At 48.8% G+C, this 20,462-nt stretch overlaps 1 protein-coding gene across 1 annotated transcript; it reads right to left on the bottom strand.

Moving 5' to 3' along the window:
• Positions 1-8,647: 8,647 nt before the first annotated feature.
• On the bottom strand, positions 8,648-18,724 carry LOC135821656 (mucin-19-like). Its single transcript, XM_065334655.1, has 6 exons — positions 18,703-18,724; positions 16,387-16,713; positions 15,298-15,381; positions 9,741-13,624; positions 9,215-9,559; positions 8,648-8,725 (listed from the first exon to the last, which is right to left on the bottom strand). Exons 1-6 carry the CDS (start codon positions 18,722-18,724, stop codon positions 8,648-8,650), a joined length of 4,740 nt encoding a protein of 1,579 aa, XP_065190727.1.
• Positions 18,725-20,462: the final 1,738 nt, after the last annotated feature.

Below are 20,462 nucleotides of genomic sequence, written 5' to 3'. Positions count from 1 at the left end.
ATCCATCGTCAGATCCACACGGGTCCATGTCTGTACAGCAGAGTTTCAACAAAGAATGTTAGGACGTGAAAAACATCAGCAGTCGACCAGGCCACAAAGTACTCTCGTACTCTTGGTCTGAACAGTATGCAATCTCCTGGCTGAATGGCCCGGAGGAGAGTGAGTTGTTGGAACACCACCAACAGATGTGTATCTCGCATGGGGCACGGGGGGGGGGGGGGGCTACGCATGTTGTACCCCCCAAACATTTAGACCAATGTCCAGCATGCACATAATGACCATGAATGATACGCACAAACCATCCTACACATATGCGGCCGTGCAACCCCCTGAAAGGGGGACCAGCTATGTCCCTGATCCACTACTCACTGGGTCGTGTGCAAATGACTGCATGCTTGCCGGACTTGTCTTGAAGGAGCGTGGCCCGTGTGGGCTCGTACACCTCATACTTGTTGTAGTCGCCGAACTTGGAAATCCAGAAGTCACCGTGCCCCTTAGCCTTGAGAGTTTTCACAATGTCCAGACTGAAGCAACCGTTGCCCTCCATCAGGGCACGCATCGAGTTGAAGGTGAGCATCACCTTGTGTTGTTTTTCGCACAGGTTCAAGGCACTATTGTAGCCGTAGTTGTCGGCTGAGACGAAGAACTGCTCGCCGTCACAGGTGTGTGTCGAATCGGAATACGAGGTGAGTACCTTAGCTGTAAAACAGATAGAACACAGCCGAGAAGAAAGTGTGCTGCCATCAGCAGAACTTGAGGTCCTGCTTGAAACGACCGTTATAAGTCGCACACGATTTTCCAGCTATGGACGGAAACATTATGCTCTTGAAATTCACATAGGAAAGACTGTCATGGCCAGATAGTCGGATACACCGTGTGCCATAGCAAAGTTATTCCCTTACACTGTGCAATCAGTCTCGACAGCAGTGTAAGTTTAGACAATGTAGTCCATCTCGAGGATACAGCAAAGGCTGTAACTAAAGACCACCAAGACTAGCGACCAGCCTGGTCCTACAGACCACATTGTCAGGCACGGACGGTCTCACATTCATAATAATGGTTGTGAGTTTTAAACCTCTAACTAAGGACCAGCTGCCACTAAAGACGGCTTTCTCTGGCCCCAAGGGGTGGTCATTAGTTACAAATTTTACTGTAAACACGTCCCGAAAATTGGTGCAAGGGAGGGGCAAGCTACCATAAGGGTATAATAATAATATTCGCGGGATCCGCGTCGGTATTGCTCGAATGTTCAGAAACACACAACTAGCCTTCGCATCAGCAGGCCACCACTATGAAGGGTATGATACCTCAAAAAGTCAAACCTCAACTATTATCAAAGGCATATTTTTCCGAATTTGGTTGATTCGCGGTATAGCCGACTTACTTGTGCAAACAACGAGACCTCTGGTGGCTTGAAGGTTGATGAGGTTAGTCCATCTGTCGGTTTTGTTGTGGTAGGTGAACGTGCGGTAATGGTTAGAAATCCGACCATGTTCGTCGAGCCCATTGACGTATATAATGAGCTTGTTCGTACCAGCTACTCGCAGGAGTTTGTCGACGGCTGCGCGAACTATCGGGTAGCTCTCGTAAATCTCCATGCTGAAAGGTCCGGAGTAATCGAAATGCTGCGACTCACGAGTGCAGTTATTGACTGCATGTTTCTCCGCGTCGAAGTACACCCAGCCGTTACATGCATGGACCTCGACATCTGCTGCGATCTTCTTGCCATTCTTGGTGATGTCAAATTCCTTGCGGACGGCGGTTTCTAAATTGGCAGAATCAAGACAAGGCAAGACGAGTATAGTCATTATTGGAAATAACATATTTTTTCCCAGAACCGGGAACATTCCATGCCTTCTTTCGTGCACATTCAAAGGAGTTGCTAGCGGGAATGTAGAAACAGAACAAGTAAATCATCATGCGCGGACCTGGACAATCACTCGAGTGCAAAATGTAAACTGACTTGTGAAAGCTGTGTACATTGAAAGCTGTGTACATTGGCATATTAGGTCGCACTTGGAGATACGTGCATTATTTTGTGGTCCACATGCGCACATCCATGTATATCGCACCGATATTTATTCTTGGAGGCCCCTTGATTTAGGATTATTATTATTTAAAAAATCCACAAACACATTAATTGACGTCAGGAGAGCGTCTCCAACTTACGTTCTTCGCAGGTAGGGCCAGTCCATCCCCAGTCGCAGATACACGTGTTGTCCTTGTCGTCTTCCACGATGCCGTTCCCGCAGTGCTCTGCAACGGAAAACAGGATGGGAGTGTGCGTGAACAGAGGCAAAGGGGAATCATTTAGCTAGGGGTCAAACGGGTGTACCTTTAACTAACGAACGGGTAATTTTCTTAACGGGCGGGTTAACGGGTACCCTTTAGCAGCCATATTATTTTTTGCGCATTTCTCACATAAATCATGATTTTAATTTGTATATTCTCAGGTTGTATTTTGATACTACATTATGATTCGCAATTGATTCGTGTATCATAATATTATTATGGCAATGAAGGTTCCAAATGAATGTCATCCATGCATTTGCCCATGTACATAACTTCACAGGCAGTAACTTACAATCGTACATGTAGATGGTCCTACAAGCTACAATGTCATGTATTTTGCTACATGTACGCAAATCAACTGCAGATCGATGTGACTCAAGCCATTCAAGAACAGAGTGGTTTAGCAAAACTTCCGTGATCTCGCGCAATCCTATTTGCTATGTTCGCAGAGAACTGGTACTCGTTGCATTCAGAAGATGTTCGCGCCCATAGCTAGCTGGGGTGCCTGACACAGCTGATGTGCTGCTGGCCAGCTAGCTGCTAGTGCTAGCTTGTTGAACTCGTGAAATGAATCTTCACAAATCCGTAATCTTGTATGCAATATTTCGAACTACTTTTCAGCTCGTCGATTGAAGGAACAAACTACAACCATGAGTATCATACATGTAGCTACCACCTACGGACATCACGGTTTGTGACACTCCGACTGGTCACTCAGCCTGGTGACACTAGTTCATCAAGTACTGTGGCAGGTTCGATGTCGGAGAACCATCGTAACTTTCTAGTTACTCAGCTGCCACCTCGAACGAGTTTCAAGTCTTGCATTTTCTCACATCACAATCAAAAACCTCCAGTACGATTTTTACTTGCACTAGAGTGGAGAGAACAACTGTCAAGTCTGTCTTTCAGCCTGCTCCTGCCTGATAAAATCGAAAGCGGGAATGCACAGGAAAAAGGAAAAGAGTATCCGCACTCCTATTTATTTTTGAGTCTTGGAATACCGATAGGATCACTTTTTTTTTTTTTTTTTTACAAACGGGTACCCTTTTACTAATGGTACCTGAGATTAACGGGTCGGTACCCGGGTACCCGGTACACCCTTTTGACCCCTACATTTAGCCCTTAGTGGGTCTAACTCAATGCATGTGAGAGGTGGTCACGCAAACACACGTGTACAAACAACCAGCCATAACTCAAGAACTTAAGAAATACTGTACTCTTAGTCAACAAATAATTAGGCGGCGCATGTTTGTTTTCGGCTATTTTCGGCCTGACCATATTGGGTGAAAATTTGTTGCAGCCGAAAGTTTGCTTTGCAGGGTTCAGTGTGACAGCGTATACAGGCAGCAGCAGTACAGGTCAAACAATTGTTGCAGCCGAAATGTGTGTTAGCCCTTGGAGAGGCCGAAATTTGAAAGGGCCGAACATTTGTCGACTTGCCTGAACGAGTCCAGAAAACACAAATATGACTAGGTCCAGGCAAGCGAAAATTTGTCGACTTGCCTGAACGAGTCCAGAAAACACAAATATGACTAGGTCCAGGCAAGGGTATGACACGTGGAAGCCCTTTAAGTTGAGAGAAAATACAATTGCGAACGTAATACACGAAAATCATAGCACGACATGCATATCAAGTGCATATCAAGTCGGAGCTGAAGTCCTACGATAAACAATCAGGTAGACGCTATAAAATTGTGTACTCCTAATTCCGTCCTTGAACTGAAATCCATCGCCATCGGCGATGCGCCACAAGCGGCAGTATCACAATATCGTAATTTTGGTTCGTTCACTTCAGCGCCGCTCGCGTCAGATTCACTCTCGCTCAGATGAGTACTCAGGCGTGATCTCATGCATGGTGTGATTCTCACGGCTAAGCGAATCAGCTGATCGCACCTGACGAGTCCTTGTAAGAGTTGCTGTTGCCGTGCTTCCTCGCTGGTTGGTATTTTTGATTTATTCATTCGGGGACGATTTATTTTCAGCAAGGAGGACCAAACGGAGCTCTCTTTATCAACACACTACTCTGCAAACCCTCCAGGGATATCCAGCCTGGACTGGTGCAACTACTGTCCTCAGAAAGCTTGTCAGGCCCGGCCTCAAGAGATGCGTTCCCATTCTCCACATATGTGCATGGCGGATGGCGGATGGTCGTCTGTTCCAATTTAACCAAACTTCAGTCGTTCGATACTGCAAACATTTGTATGGAAAGAATGATTGTATCTTACACCGTTGGAAAGCCTTGAACCTCAGCTATACGCAGCGCGCCATTTCAGTCGTCTCCTAGCAACAAAACACTAAAAAAATGGGATTTTACTGTACGGTGCGGGTCGTATATGACCTTTACGCTTATGTGAGGCCCATAAGGGGTTAGAGGAGACACATCATTTTTTTCACGGTGTACAGATTACAATGTGAACTTCATCACCCACCATCTGTAGATGGCTCAATTGGACGAAAGCGAAGAGCGGTATACACCAACAGAAGAACGAGCAGTTGCCTTTTCGTAACTCTGACTTTCACGAACTGAATCGATCAGACGAAAATTTACGTCTGATGATCGATTCAGTTCGTGAAACTCGTGAGTTATGAACAAGCAGTTGCTCTTTCTTCCGTCTGTGAAGCACAACATTACAAGCCCACTGCAACACTTACTGACGCAGAGAACGGCACTGTACCCGGGATGCTGTGAGTCATCCTCGATCTTCGGTGCGAGTGTGCTAACATCGAAGGTAACCTTGTTCTGTACACGCGGCTGGTTAGGCTGAGCAGCATGACTTGTTGCGTAGTAGGGGCCCGGGAATCTGCGCATTTCGGTTCTCGCAAAGAGTGGTCTCAGTTCGTCCTCGTGCTTCAAGAGGAACATTTTCGTCGGGATGTGCAGGCCGTACCAGTAACACAGACCTTCGGCAGTGGGCAACGTTTCACGCTGGAAGTGGTGCATGATGAGGGCTGCGACTGCCAGGGGTCCTGATCTGGAATAACGCCAAGCGGCTGGGACACACACACAAATGTGAAAAGCATTGGAATCAGAGATGAACATGATGATAACCATCATCAAGTGCTGATTGCTGGTAAAATCAGCGATAGAATGGTTTCACATCTTCCTCATGTGACTAAATTTGTGCAGAAAGACCAGATCATGATTGTCATATTGACTGTGGAACCAACACGGCCGACATCATTTGACCCATAGATGCAGGGGTTGAGTGGAGTTGGAACCAACATGGCTGCCCTGTATGGTCATGTGATAGATGCGAAACCACTCTAAATCAGTTCACATGGGCCAATCAATACCATGCATGTAACTTGTCCCGAAACTACGACAGAAGAAGCTCGTTTTGGCAAACCAAAATCTAGTGCAAGCGTCACAACTGCTACGGAAGCCCGGCCTTTTGCGGTTATCGCTTTGAATGCTGTGGTGCATTGCTGCCAGGGCTCTAAGGACCAACGAAGACAGGTAAAGTTTCACTGGAAATACATCACAGACTGTAAATTTTCATCAACATGTAACGCGCAGCCATTATGTAATAGTATGGGCTCAGAGCCTGGGCATTGTCTAGACCCCAGTAATAGTATGGCAACAGCAGTGAAAGGGTTAACCGTATTCTCCCGATTCGATGTAGCTGCGAATACTTTCAGCGAGATGCCTGGCCACCACCGCTTACCATGACAGACAGTGTCGGCTTTGCTGGCATCCGCTGGCCTGTGGCTAGCTCGGCTGCCTAGCAGGGAGTGCGTGTAGATATAGTGCCGCGCCCAGCCCAGAGTCCAGATGTTCACCGGGGTGGAGTAGCCGTGGTGCATCATGTCGACGAGCATGCCATCGAAGCAGCCCTGAATGTCTAGCGCTTTGTTCATGAAGGCACGTTCGTCGGCGAGCACGTAGCCCCTATCCAGACACTGGCTATGGCCGTACGGGAGTCCTGCCCTCTTGTCGCATCCCCCGGAGCAGATTACTGTCAGCGGGATGTAGAAGTATCTGTAATGATCTCTGCCATTGCAGACCTCCTTCACATCTGTGATTAGGAAAGCAAACCGAGAAATGCACGCACACGCACATAACCATACCAATACAAAAGGTGAATTGAATGCAATTTCAGGATGCTGCCGTGGTACTTCTGAAGTTTACTCTGGGAATCGGAGGAAGGGGGGTGGGGGGAGGGGGGCTCAGCTAAATCTCATCAAATACGGGAAGTCTTAAGCCACTCATTAGTTGGAAGGGGTGCCAAACAGGAAAAGTCAGAAGAAGAAAAAGCAACCACTGTTACCACCGGGACCAGCACTCGAGGCCAACGGTCCTTTGACTACACTAGGCTTTAGCGGGAGCTTGTGTACGCACGCAGATCAGACATTTAGACCCCTTACAAAGCGCCCGCTGCATCTAAAGAGTGGCTTTCTGGCTGAGTCACTGCATCCCACTTGGGCTGCACCCCTGGGCACATGCTTGACCGGGTTAACACCAAGCGAATGAGCACGCTCACTTCACACTCACTTCACACTCACTCAAAGATACTTACAGTACTGGCATTTGTCGCCGTAGAATCCTTTCCGACACGTGCAGGTGCCATTCTCATTACACCGAGCACGGTTCAAGCATTCGCATGCTGCATCAACACATTGTCCAAACACACACGGTAGAGATAAAACAGCACGGAAGTTGACGCAGTTTTCTTCGCCATCATGGCGCTAGCCGCAATGCAGCAAATAGAGAAAAGAGCATATTAGCAGAAATTTGCGGCAAGGTATCGAAGCTTCACTGGCCAAATCTGGCTCTGCTTACTCATAAGTCAATACATATATAACATAGAGTCCATAACCCAAAGAGTGCGCAAACTCTCTACATGGGGATCCGCGCGGCGGAATTCCAACATTCGAGAGGTTCCGCATAACGTAATTTCGTTAGTAAAAGACTTAGTCGATCTATGGACAGTCTTACGTTAACTGCATGCGCATCTTTGTTCCGCCATACGGAGTTTTCAAATCACATAGCTGCCCTTGGCAACTCCGAACGCGGCAGCGTACGGCCAGATCGACCTGGGGAGAGAGTCATAAATTTGTACCCCAATCCACTTACGGACCACCTACGTTATCAGAGCCCTATCTACGTACTCTACGTAGACAACTTTTCGTAAGTGGAGTGCAAACTCGCGAATTCACGGGTTTTCCCCGCCTACTAACGTAAAGTTGCTCAACTTTACGTATTGCGGAACCTCTCTAATAGTCCTTATGCACATTGTACAGATGTACGAAGTTCTGTACTATGGCCGTAGGTGTGTACATACCCGGTTGGGTGTTCATTGTGTGCTATACATGCGCGTTTGACCCATTTAGCCTCACAATTCATGGCAAACGATCACTTTTCAAGCCTTCTTCACTTTGGGATTGAACTAACGACTAGCTAGATCTCTGCCGGGAAAAGATTTCGTATGAAATGCCTTCATGGCCCATTTCATAGTGGAAATAGCAGTAAACACAATAGGGTCCTGCACATTCAACACCCAACCGGGTCTACGGGATTCTACAAGATTATACGGGATTTCGTGCATCTGTACAATGTGCATAAGGCCTATAGTAATAGGACAAAAATGACGTACATGTTCGAAGCGCTTGTACTACTCCCTGGTGCCAAGGCAAAATCCAAGCACAGCGGAATTTTATCCTTTGTGCCTCAGCGGCATGACGTAATGTTGGAATTCTGCCCCGCAGTGGGCCTACATCAGCCAGACCACAGTTGCACACTCTTGGGGTTATGGACTCTTGATACAGTCAAATCTGTCGTAAGCGACCGCCCCTTGGTGCAAGAAAAAGCGGTCGCTTACGGCAGATGGTCTCTTACGGCAGATGTATGGTAAATCCGGCATACCAGGTATATGCTTCCATGTACTCAAATCGACGAGAATAATGTGATTTTTTTTATCATTTTATTGGATATTCAACGACGACCATACCCGTATAGTACGCGTATGCGACACGGCAGTAGATCGACACTGCCTGGACTTGAGTCGAGAGCTACAGCACAGCCTCAGTACAGGCCAGGCGCCAGTCGATCGCACTTGCAAGACAGCGCATTTTCACACTTTGCAGTTGACAGCGCACTGGCAAGTACAGTTTCGCACCTTAGTGAACCTGGGTCGCAGTCGCTTACAGCAGATTTGAATGCAGCCACCATGCATGAAATCGCGGTCGCTGGTCGCGCACAGCAGATGGTCGCTCTGGACAGATCAGTTTGTATGTGAAACCGTCGGTGCACGGAAAATCGGTCGCTAACGGTGGATGGTCGCCTACAGCAGAGGTCGCTAACGGCAGATTTGACTGTAAAACTGTTAGTACTGAGCTGGATTCCATATTAGGGCTTTCAGAGTACCTCGGTACACATTTCTCCCAGTTTGCCACTCAACTGGTTTCCTTTATGGCATGCAGTATTATAAAACCTCTATGAGATGAACGGAAAAAGGAAACATATCTAGAGCAACTGCCACTTACTCTTCTCGCAATGTTCTCCGGCGAATCCTCTTGGACAGATGCATTTACCTTGTTCGTTACACTTACCCTGGTTCACACACTTGCACGCTGCAGAAGTGTTAAAATACCACCGATTGATTTTCCCACACACCACAGTATGGGAAGGAAAAAGGCACAGGATTATCATCAGTGAGTGGTAACGGAGTTAGAGCAATTCAACGACCGGAAAGAATGGAATCATAATTTCATTATACTTGAAGTATTTGTGGTTAGTAGGCAAACAGTCTTGGTCTGAGAATGTTTTAACATTGTCGAATACCAAAATGCACCCAATTAGACCAAAAGAGTTGATTGTCAGCATCATGAACAGAACATGGGTCACAACACAAAAACACACAAAAACACACACCCCTAGTGAAATTCCACAAAATGATCCACCATCAAGCCATGCCACACTTACCGGGTGCAGTGGTTGCTGCCTCAGTGGTTGCTGCATCAGTGGTTGCTGCAGCAGTGCTTGCTGCAGCAGTGGTTGCTGCCTCAGTGGTTGCTGCTTCAGTGGTTGCTGCCTCAGTGGTTGCTGCCTCAGTGGTTGCTGCAGCAGTGGTTGCTGCATTGGTGGTTGCTGCATCAGTGGTTGCTGCCTCCTTGGCTGCTGGAGCAGTGGTTGCTGCATCAGTTGTTGCAGGAGAAGTGGTTGTTGCCTCAGTGGTTGCTGCAGCAGTGGTTGCTGTCTCAGTTGTTGCTGCGTCAGTGGTTGCTGCATCAGTGGTTGCTGCATCAGTGGTTGCTGCATCAGTGGTTGCTGCAGCAGTGGTTGCTTCAGCAGTGGTTGCTGCATCAGTAGTTGCTGCATCAGTGGTTGCTGCCTCGGTGGTTGCTGCATCAGTGGTTGCTGCCTCAGTGGTTGCTGCCTCAGTGGTTGCTTCATCAGTGGTTGCTGCATTAGTGTTTGCTGTCTCAGTTGTTGCTGTCTCAGTGGTTGCCGCATCAGTGGTTGCTGCAGCAGTGGTTGCTGCATTGGTGGTTGCTGCATCAGTAGTTGCTGCATCAGTGGCTGCTGCCTCAGTGGTTGCTGCAGCAGTGGTTGCTGCAGCAGTAGTTGCTGCCTCGGTGGTTGCTGCAGCAGTAGTTGCTGCCTCGGTGGTTGCTGCAGCAGTAGTTGCTGCCTCTGTGGTTGCTGCAGCAGTAGTTGCTGCCTGGGTGGTTGCTGCAGCAGTAGTTGCTGCCTCAGTGGTTGCTGCAGTAGTAGTTGCTGCCTCCGTGGTTGCTGCATAAGTAGTTACTGCCTCGGTGGTTGCTGCAGCAGTGGTTGCTGCCTCAGTGGTTGCTGCATCAGTGGTTGCTGCCTCAGTGGTTGCTGCAGCAGTGGTTGCTGCCTTGGTGGTTGCTGCATTGGTGGTTGCTGCATCAGTAGTTGCTGCCTTGGTGGTTGCTGCAGCAGTGGTTGCTGCATCAGTGGTTGCTGCATCAGTGTTTGCTGTCTCAGTTGTTGCTGTCTCAGTGGTTGCTGCATCAGTGGTTGCTGCAGCAGTGGTTGCTGCATTGGTGGTTTCTGCATCAGTAGTTGCTGCATCAGTAGTTGCTGCCTGGGTGGTTGCTGCAGCAGTGGTTGCTGCAGCAGTGGTTGCTGCATCAGTGGTTGCAGGAGAAGTGGTTGTTGCCTCAGTGGTTGCTGCAGGAGTAGTTGCTGCCTCGGTGGTTGCTGCAGCAGTAGTTGCTGCCTGGGTGGTTGCTGCAGCAGTAGTTGCTGCCTCGGTGGTTGCTGCATCAGTGGTTGCTGCAGCAGTGGCTGCTGCAGCAGTGGTTGTGGTAGTTGAAGTAGTGTTGGATTTGGTGGGTGTTGCAGTGGTGGATGCAGCGGTGACACTACCGATGGGTGTTTCTGTTAACGTAGTGTTGGGCGTTGTGGTTGTGGCTGCTGCAGATGCGGTGGTTGTGGCATCCATTGGCGTTTTGGTGGAAGTAGTGTTGGATTTGGTGGTTGTGGTAGCCGCGGATTCGGTGGTTGCTGGGTCAGTTGCTGCCTCAGTAGTTGCTGCCTCAGTGGTTGCTGCAGCATTGGTTGATGCCTCAGTGGTTGCTGCAGCAGTGGTTGCTGCAGCAGTGGTTGTCGAATTCAAGGTGGCTGCCTCAGTGGTTGCTGCCTCAGTGGTTGCTGCAGCAGTGGTTGCTGCACCAGTGGTTGATGCCTCAGTGGTTGCTGCCTGGGTGGTTGCTGCCTTGGTGGTTGCTGCAGCAGTGGTTGCTGCAGCAGTGATTGTCGAATTCGAGGTGGCTGCCTCAGTGATGGCTGCCTCAGTGGTTGCTGCAGCAGTGGTTGCTGCCTCAGTGGTTGCTGCCTCAGTGGTTGCTGCAGCAGAGGTTGCTGCACCAGTGGTTGCTGCAGCAGTTGTTGCTGCATCTGTGGTTGCTGCCTTGGTGGTTGCTGCAGCAGTGGTTGTCGAATTCAAGGTGGCTGCCTCAGTGGTTGCTGCCTCAGTGGTTGCTGCAGCAGTGGTTGCTGCAGCAGTGGTTGCTGCACCAGTGGTTGATGCCTCAGTGGTTGCTGCCTGGGTGGTTGCTGCCTTGGTGGTTGCTGCAGCAGTGGTTGCTGCAGCAGTGGTTGTGGAATTCGAGGTGGCTGCCTCAGTGGTTGCTGCAGCAGTGGTTGCTGCAGCAGTGGTTGCTGCCTCAGTGGTTGCTGCAGCAGAGGTTGCTGCACCAGCGGTTGCTGCAGCAGTTGTTGCTGCATCTGTGGTTCCTGCCTTGGTGGTTGCTGCAGCCGTGGTTGATGCCTCAGTGGTTGCTGCAGCAGTGGTTGTCCAATTCGAGGTGGCTGCCTCAGTGGTTGCTGCCTCAGTGGTTGCTGCAGCAGTGGTTGCTGCATCAGTGGTTGCTGCATCAGTGGTTGCAGGAGAAGTGGTTGCTGCATCAGTAGTTGCTGCATCAGTGGTTGCTGCCTCAGTGGTTGCTGCAGCAGTGGTTGCTGCAGCAGTAGTTGCTGCCTCGGTGGTTGCTGCAGCAGTAGTTGCTGCCTCGGTGGTTGCTGCAGCAGTAGTTGCTGCCTCTGTGGTTGCTGCAGCAGTAGTTGCTGCCTGGGTGGTTGCTGCAGCAGTAGTTGCTGCCTCAGTGGTTGCTGCAGTAGTAGTTGCTGCCTCCGTGGTTGCTGCATCAGTAGTTACTGCCTCGGTGGTTGCTGCAGCAGTGGTTGCTGCCTCAGTGGTTGCTGCATCAGTGGTTGCTGCCTCAGTGGTTGCTGCAGCAGTGGTTGCTGCCTTGGTGGTTGCTGCATTGGTGGTTGCTGCATCAGTAGTTGCTGCCTTGGTGGTTGCTGCACCAGTGGTTGCTGCATCAGTGGTTGCTGCATCAGTGTTTGCTGTCTCAGTTGTTGCTGTCTCAGTGGTTGCTGCATCAGTGGTTGCTGCAGCAGTGGTTGCTGCATTGGTGGTTTCTGCATCAGTAGTTGCTGCATCAGTAGTTGCTGCCTGGGTGGTTGCTGCAGCAGTGGTTGCTGCATCAGTGGTTGCAGGAGAAGTGGTTGTTGCCTCAGTGGTTGCTGCAGGAGTAGTTGCTGCCTCGGTGGTTGCTGCAGCAGTAGTTGCTGCCTGGGTGGTTGCTGCAGCAGTAGTTGCTGCCTCGGTGGTTGCTGCATCAGTGGTTGCTGCAGCAGTGGTTGCTGCAGCAGTGGTTGTGGTAGTTGAAGTAGTGTTGGATTTGGTGGGTGTTGCAGTGGTGGATGCAGCGGTGACACTACCGATGGGTGTTTCTGTTAACGTAGTGTTGGGCGTTGTGGTTGTGGCTGCTGCAGATGCGGTGGTTGTGGCATCCATTGGCGTTTTGGTGGAAGTAGTGTTGGATTTGGTGGTTGTGGTAGCCGCGGATTCGGTGGTTGCTGGATCAGTTGCTGCCTCAGTAGTTGCTGCCTCAGTGGTTGCTGCAGCATTGGTTGATGCCTCAGTGGTTGCTGCAGCAGTGGTTGCTGCAGCAGTGGTTGTCGAATTCAAGGTGGCTGCCTCAGTGGTTGCTGCCTCAGTGGTTGCTGCAGCAGTGGTTGCTGCACCAGTGGTTGATGCCTCAGTGGTTGCTGCCTGGGTGGTTGCTGCCTTGGTGGTTGCTGCAGCAGTGGTTGCTGCAGCAGTGATTGTCGAATTCGAGGTGGCTGCCTCAGTGATGGCTGCCTCAGTGGTTGCTGCAGCAGTGGTTGCTGCCTCAGTGGTTGCTGCCTCAGTGGTTGCTGCAGCAGAGGTTGCTGCACCAGTGGTTGCTGCAGCAGTTGTTGCTGCATCTGTGGTTGCTGCCTTGGTGGTTGCTGCAGCAGTGGTTGTCGAATTCAAGGTGGCTGCCTCAGTGGTTGCTGCCTCAGTGGTTGCTGCAGCAGTGGTTGCTGCAGCAGTGGTTGCTGCACCAGTGGTTGATGCCTCAGTGGTTGCTGCCTGGGTGGTTGCTGCCTTGGTGGTTGCTGCAGCAGTGGTTGCTGCAGCAGTGGTTGTGGAATTCGAGGTGGCTGCCTCAGTGGTTGCTGCAGCAGTGGTTGCTGCCTCAGTGGTTGCTGCAGCAGAGGTTGCTGCACCAGTGGTTGCTGCAGCAGTTGTTGCTGCATCTGTGGTTGCTGCCTTGGTGGTTGCTGCAGCAGTGGTTGATGCCTCAGTGGTTGCTGCAGCAGTGGTTGTCCAATTCGAGGTGGCTGCCTCAGTGGTTGCTGCCTCAGTGGTTGCTGCAGCAGTGGTAGCTGCAGCAGTGGTTGCTAGCATTCTCTGCGGTAGTCTCGTGTACCTTGGTGGCGGTGGTTGTGGGCATGGTGCTGCCAGACCCAGGCGATGTACTGGTTGAGTTTGTCTGCTCGTCGGGTGTTTCTCCTGGCGCCGTCGTGACGGTGGCAGTCGCTGTACTAGCAGTAGTAGTGGGCTTTGTGTAAGAGATGATACAGAACGGGGTGGGCGTGGCGGTGGCGGGTGCGGTGGTTGCGGCGTCCATGGGTGGTTCGGCTGAGGCAGCGGTGGTTGTGGTGAATGGCTTAGAAGTTTGGACGAGTGTAGTGTTTGGGGTAATGGTTGGTGTGCTCATTGGACTGTTTGTGGGCGCTGTAGCTAGATTACACTGGACAATGTTCGACTCATTGAGCACTGGTCGCAAGAAAGCAACAAAACAAAAAAACAAAAGAAGAAAGCACATACCAACAACAAGACACAATGGTTGTTAGATAAAGCCAGCAATGTCATCTGTGTAGAACAGTGCCTAGCACAATAGCATGTGCGCATATAGTATCAATACGGCGATGTGTACAGTCATACCACGAGCTTGCTTTAGGGCGCATCTGTAAATATTCATTTAGAAACGAAAGCTAGTCGTTCAGGGGGCGGGGTGGGGCGGGGTGGGGGAGGGGTGGGGGAATAAACGCCTGTTCGGTTTTTGAAAAATATTGATGCCCAGTTTGTATGTGTTGGCACATCCAGAAAAAGAAAAAAATTCGATGCTATGTTCTGTTTGTATGTGTTCGTTTCTCAGGGAGCGGGGTTGAAGACAAATTACTAGTTTTCGTTTCTAAAATAAGGCGATACCAACAAAAATAGAGATTCCCGGGCCCTCCCGCACCAAAATTGCGCCAAAGCCATTTTTTTTTAACAGTTCATACATGTACAGTACTGATCGTGTGAGTAGATCTGTGACGTGGAGTCACACAAACCCGAGCTTGTATAATATGTACAGATCAGGGCCATTGAAATATAGAAAATTGAACGGGTAAACCGCGTACCTGTTGTTTGCAAAAAAAGTTGAATAAAAATTACCGGAAAATGCTGTAAAAAAAGTTCAACATGGCATGCACACATATTAGTCATGTACATACATGGGAAAAATAAATAAAAAATAAAATTCGCCCGCCCGCACCAATTTCACATGGATCCTGCCCGGGAATCTCGATTTTATTTTGGTCTCGCCTAAATATCAGCTTTTACAGATGCCCCCGTAGTTGAAAATAGCTCGCTACATTCGAAACATCATGGTATCTTTTCAACAACCGCTCAGCATATATTGCACGGACCATGAATACGATAAAAACATAAAATAAAATAAAGCATTGATAGTGACTTACGCTTCTGGCAATAGTCTCCGGTGAATCCTTCTGGGCAGGAGCATGCACCATTGTTGTCACACTGACCCTGGTTCAAGCACTTGCATGCTGCAGCCCTGATTGGATATACAGCCGGGGTCGGTGTGTGCAGAATACGGCAGAACACAGACAAAAGCACGGGATTTTGTTTTACGGGTACTGGAAAGTGAGGCATTCGCTAATCACAGAGTGGCAGATTGCCAATTTTTAAAACAAAAATCGATTATGGGTTGCAGCAAATGGCAAGAGAGACAATTCCATTAGCTTCATCAATTACTTCTGTCGGCGTATGGCAAATCAGCCTTATTCAATCCGAGGCAACTTTCACAATACGTTGCACGGCCAAAGCTGGAGTGGTCAGCTGACTGCCCAATGCTCTTCTATTCCCAACGTTCTTGTTATTGTTCTTCTATTTCTGGGCAAAGTATGATAAAAGAGACATTCTGACTTACGTTTTTCACAATGTATGTCGTAGTACACGGATCGGTCACAGGCACAACCGAGGTCCTCTTCAATTTCACCACCACCACAGTAATCTGCACGAAAAGTGAAAAGTACACGCGCACACACAACAAACACACACACACACACACACACACACACAAACACAGAAAGAGAGACAGAGAGACAGAAAAACAGAGAAAAAGAGACAGCGAAACAGAGACAGCGAGACAGAGAGAGTTAATTGTTTGGACAAAGTCAGCCATTGCGATTACTATTACTATTATTATTCACACATATCCGCTGGATGAGTACGCATGGCCCATGCACCATAGGAACCCACGAATACAAACCAGCATATGTTCCCTCAGCAATACAAGCAAGCAAGCAGGCAAGCAAAGATTAGTAAGAGATCAGGCAGCGAAGACAAAGCGAAGAGAGATGAGGACATACGCAGCGAAAACAGTTCCAAAGCGTAGCCAGGGACTGTATGTGAGCACATGGGTACCCCAGCCAGATACATGCGAGGTAATCATCAAACAACAGCAATGAAAACAATCTGCATATCCTGGTACACAGGGTTCATCTGGTAAGGCATCACCCTGTTGTGAAATGATGTGTTGTTTTCCTGTGTGATGGCATTCCACAAACTGTCTCGTCTAGTCGCGTGCATGTGTGCAATTAGCATGCGCGATTTTGTAGTCGAGAGTCCTTTCGTCAGTCTTCTTGTTCGCCTCTTTCAGTGTAGTCTTCATTTCTGTCATGTCAAAATATCTAGTGTAAAACAAATGAGTACTTGTCCTTTGTGTCCTGCGTCCTGGGGAACGGAATGGCCGTGATTCCGTAACAACCCTCACCTCTGTGCTTGGTCCCTACATTAGCGTTCTGTGCACATGCCACGAGATTGAGTTTAGTAAACACATTTTTAGACTCGGGTACTAACCGTTATGTGCAGAATGTCAGTACCGTTGGTCAGTTTCGTGCAATGTTATCGCATGAGCTGATTGTAAAGTAACTGGTGGTGTAAGTGGATATCATAGCGTACCTTGTAGCTCTCTGGTCTTCTAAATAACTAAATACATAAATTAAATCTCACTTACTGAAACAGAAGATAGCCGCTTCGCCGCCGGCCGAGCAGCTTTCAAATGTTGGCCTACTCTGATCCTCTTCAAATGTAACAGTGCGGTGACGCCGTTTTCCGTTGACCAGTGTCGGTGCGAGGTGATAAGGAGTGTGTGGCTCCAGAGACAGCGGAAGTGCCCAGCGCATTGGCAGTATATGATGGCCGTGCTTCTGAACCCAGTCCTCGGTAACAATGTGCAATCCGTACTGCTGACAGGCCTCCTCGGCAAAGTCCAATGTGACCATGGTCAGATGGGTGGGCTGTGCCATTGCGTACGTCACACTTCTCACTTGAAGCCATTTGGCTGCAGGTAAGACCACAGGCAGAAGCAAAGCAGAGTACACGTTATTCCCGTAGCTATACAGCAGACGTTACTTCAGTAACGTCTGGCGCTAGCCAGGGTCCACACAGCTTTACTTTGGTACAATTATGTATTTCGTGTCGTCGCGCCTGCATGGCTCTCTCCCGTACATGCCGCGTAGCGTACCACCAAAGACAGCTGGACACCCTATTCAAATAGGGCTTTCAGCTGCAAGATCATAACATGAAGAAACTTCGAAGAATGTGTATGTATGCGAAGTGTATCAGGGGAATGCATGCAGGGCGACAGTGCGGGTTCAAATCCCATGTTAGGCCATGGTAAAAATTATCTTTGATTCTCAAGTACGCGCGCACCGATTTTTGGCGGCGCACCGACGATTTTTTTTATTTCTATGCATGCATATGCGTGCATGAAAACGGTCAATGCGAAAGACATGAATCCGGGAGTAGTAAAATACCGGCATTTTTCTACTCCCTGGCCTGAATAATAAAATAATTATAAATTAATTATGAACCTGTGACGTACACATGTGTGACCCTATCTTTGGAAATAAAAAAATTGTGGGAATTAAAATAAAAAATCGCTCGCTCGCACCGATTTTCACAGGCTCATGACCTGAGAATCAACTTTATTTTTTACCATGGCCTTATGTCTTGAAAAAGTAGGAGAAGTGGAAAAGCGTCATTTCAAAACGGTTGTATTGAGATGTCAGGAACAAATTCTTCGTCAGGATTAGTCCGGCCCGGATGAGATGCCCTCTCTGGCAGATTATATGACTTGCTCTCATTCTACCTGGCATCCTCTACAGTTCCAACGCATATCTCTCCTCCCTAACATCCCAGAAAAAGACACCAGCTAACTGTACTGGATAAAAGGTGCATTCGTACAGTGGCCAAACAGCTGGGGCTGGGACACACACCGCCCCATTTGTACACCTGCTTCGGACAGATCCCAGTACAGGTCTCCTCTCGATATAACAACTCTCACTTGTACATAAACCTCGTTAGTACATAAAAAAAAATCAAATCCGGCGCCGAAACAGCATCACTCCCATACAAATTTTGTTCTACACAACATAATCCTACATAACATAAACCCCGGCATAACGCACACTACGGCGCGGTCCCCGACGTGCGCACTCTCGATACAACGCTTCACGTGCGTGGTACAATCAAGCTGTAGCCGTAGCTAGCACTATAGCCAATCTAGTCCTATTGTGCATATAGTCAGCGGTATTGATGGTATCTGATATCGATGATGGTGCAGTGTGTATTTGTTTACACGGTTGAACCAGCCTTGTTATATCCTTCATTTTGAGGTACATGTATTTTTCAAACGGTTTTCTACATAACATAACTCTCGATAAACATAATTTTTGCGTGGTCCCAGAGATTACGTTATATGGAGAGTAGACATGTAGTATGTGTCGGGCGGGGTTTGGAGTAGGTACATGCCCCAGCCCAAAAATGAGGTATTATTGATAGTACCCCATTTTTGGGGTAAAAACCAGGCGCCCTGTTTTTGCACAAAAACATGATCTTTCGGGGTGTTGAAGGTGGTGGAGGGGTATGATATCATAGTTTTCATGCGATCCCGGCGCTGGAATGAGCTGAGCCGTATTCATACCCTTAGGATAGGCGAACTGATCCACCAGCGATTGTTTCGTCTACCTGCTCACACCACCCGTCTCACCGACCATCTCGCAGAATTATGGTTTCCCTACGGTGCACAGTCACTCAGATGACTGACACGCCTTAGTTGCTGCCGTCAAGCTATGGAAAGCCTTGCTCCACGAGTTTTAGTCTGCCGCAAATGATGCTGAGTTCGAGTGCTAGGATCCAGACAGCTTTAATTTACAGGGTCTGAGTACACCCCCAATGATAGTATTCCTCCTTGTTAACCAGCTGAGTGATTGCATGGCTGAACAGGATCAGACACATACCAACGCTCATACAAATACATGAATCTTACACATAGATGCCACCTTCGCCATTTGTGCAGAGATGTAGTGTACCACATTTTTACCCACTTACGACGGTGTGATTGATCTAAAATTTCTTGAGACAAGATACCAATAGTTGTGGATCAATTTGGAGCAAAACTTTGTTTTTCGAAATGTTCCACATGGGATGGTTTTTGCTGATCCAGGCTCATATTATTCATCGCATTTATTTTAAAATGAATTGATCTATAGGATCAATCGGGGAAGTGAACTGCCTGGAAAGAGAAAAATCCCGGACCCACCAGGACTTGAACCCGGGACCTTGCTTGTCATGAGCAGTGCTTTAACTATTAACCCGACTGCTGCATGGACGATAAGTGCTGCGAATAGTGACCATGCACCCTGGCCTGAGTAGCTCACTTGGCTAATTGAAAGTCAGCCCACCGGGGCCACGTTATGTTGCTTGGACATGTACAACCCCAGTCACAGAGCACAAGTTGGTTGAGTTTGGCCGTCAGGAGGCCAGCGCAAGGTATCCATGCGCGGGTCTGATTCCAGTGAGGGGCGATGTGGTACCCCAAAGCACAAGGGTAGCGTGATACCCTACGCCAATGTGCGCTACATGAGTAGCGTGATACTCGCCGAGCGCTTTTGCTGTTGCTTAGCAACGCGTTTCTGTCTTTCCTGGGCAAATGCATGTTGGGTGGCCCTGCGCATGACTTCACGGTGTCATAGCAACCTTGGAAATCTCAAGCCGGTTACCAACAAGCTATGAATCAGACCAAGCCGCCGAATGCCCCCGCCGGCCACCGGCGCTTCATTGCAATTGAATCTTGTCAAGAATAATGACCAAGGACAGATCAAATCATGCAAATACATGACATGTAGCTTGGAGTACCATCATGCTGAGTGGCACTCATTGTGAGACATAGGATAGTGTAGAGCGATAATAAATTTCAGGAGGCGTGGGTGGGAGGGAGAAATTGCAAAACAGTTGGATGCAGGCAGCAGCACAGCTAGCAAGAGAAAGAAGACGTGGATGGGTTTGTTCCTATTTTTGATGGCTGTGGCCATCCGTTGGCCCAACTGTATTCGTGTGAGTACGGCGTTTGTTTGTGCTGCCAGCTCTTGCCCGGCGTTTGTATGTGCTGCCAGCTTGGGCCCGGTGCGTGAGTGAAACCGAACTTGGAAAAGGCTTTCGCTCTTTAGTGCTATTGACTGGCTTTTCATACAATGCCTATTGATGTCTAGAGACATGCTGTCTAGCCTTCCCCTGGTACGCATTACACAGGGATTTGTTGAAGTTCGTACTGTGAACTGCCAAAGGGACATGTTTGATTGGTGCTGGGGCAGGTGCGAGATTACGGTGTCCCTGCAGCCGACCTAATCGTGTTTGTCGCCACAACCGGTTTTATTATGGGACCAGGCTGAACCTAGAAGGCGCTGAGAAGTTTACGACTGATCCTTTGAGCTTGAAGTTCTCTTGTTCCCTTTAAAATCCATCTATACTTACAGATTTGGCACTTGTCTCCGGTGAATCTTTCTGGGCAGCTGCATATACCCTCGCTGTCACACCGACCCTGGTTCACGCACTTGCATGCTATAGACACGATCAGGCATACAGTGGAAACAACATCACAGCGCGAGACAGAATAATATAAAGAGAGCATGGTAAGTCATTCATGGAGCTTTGGGAAAAGAAATATTCGACCGCACAAAGTCACCAGCGAGTAAGCCAGACAGTACACTTGATCCAGGGATCATGGCAGATATTCAGACTATGCACATG

This window comes from Sycon ciliatum, chromosome 7, assembly GCF_964019385.1.
Source record: "Sycon ciliatum chromosome 7, ocSycCili1.1, whole genome shotgun sequence".
NCBI classification, from domain to species: Eukaryota; Metazoa; Porifera; class Calcarea; order Leucosolenida; family Sycettidae; genus Sycon; species Sycon ciliatum.
The sequence above is the reverse complement of the archived record's forward strand: the minus strand, read 5'-3'. Positions and strand labels throughout refer to the sequence as shown.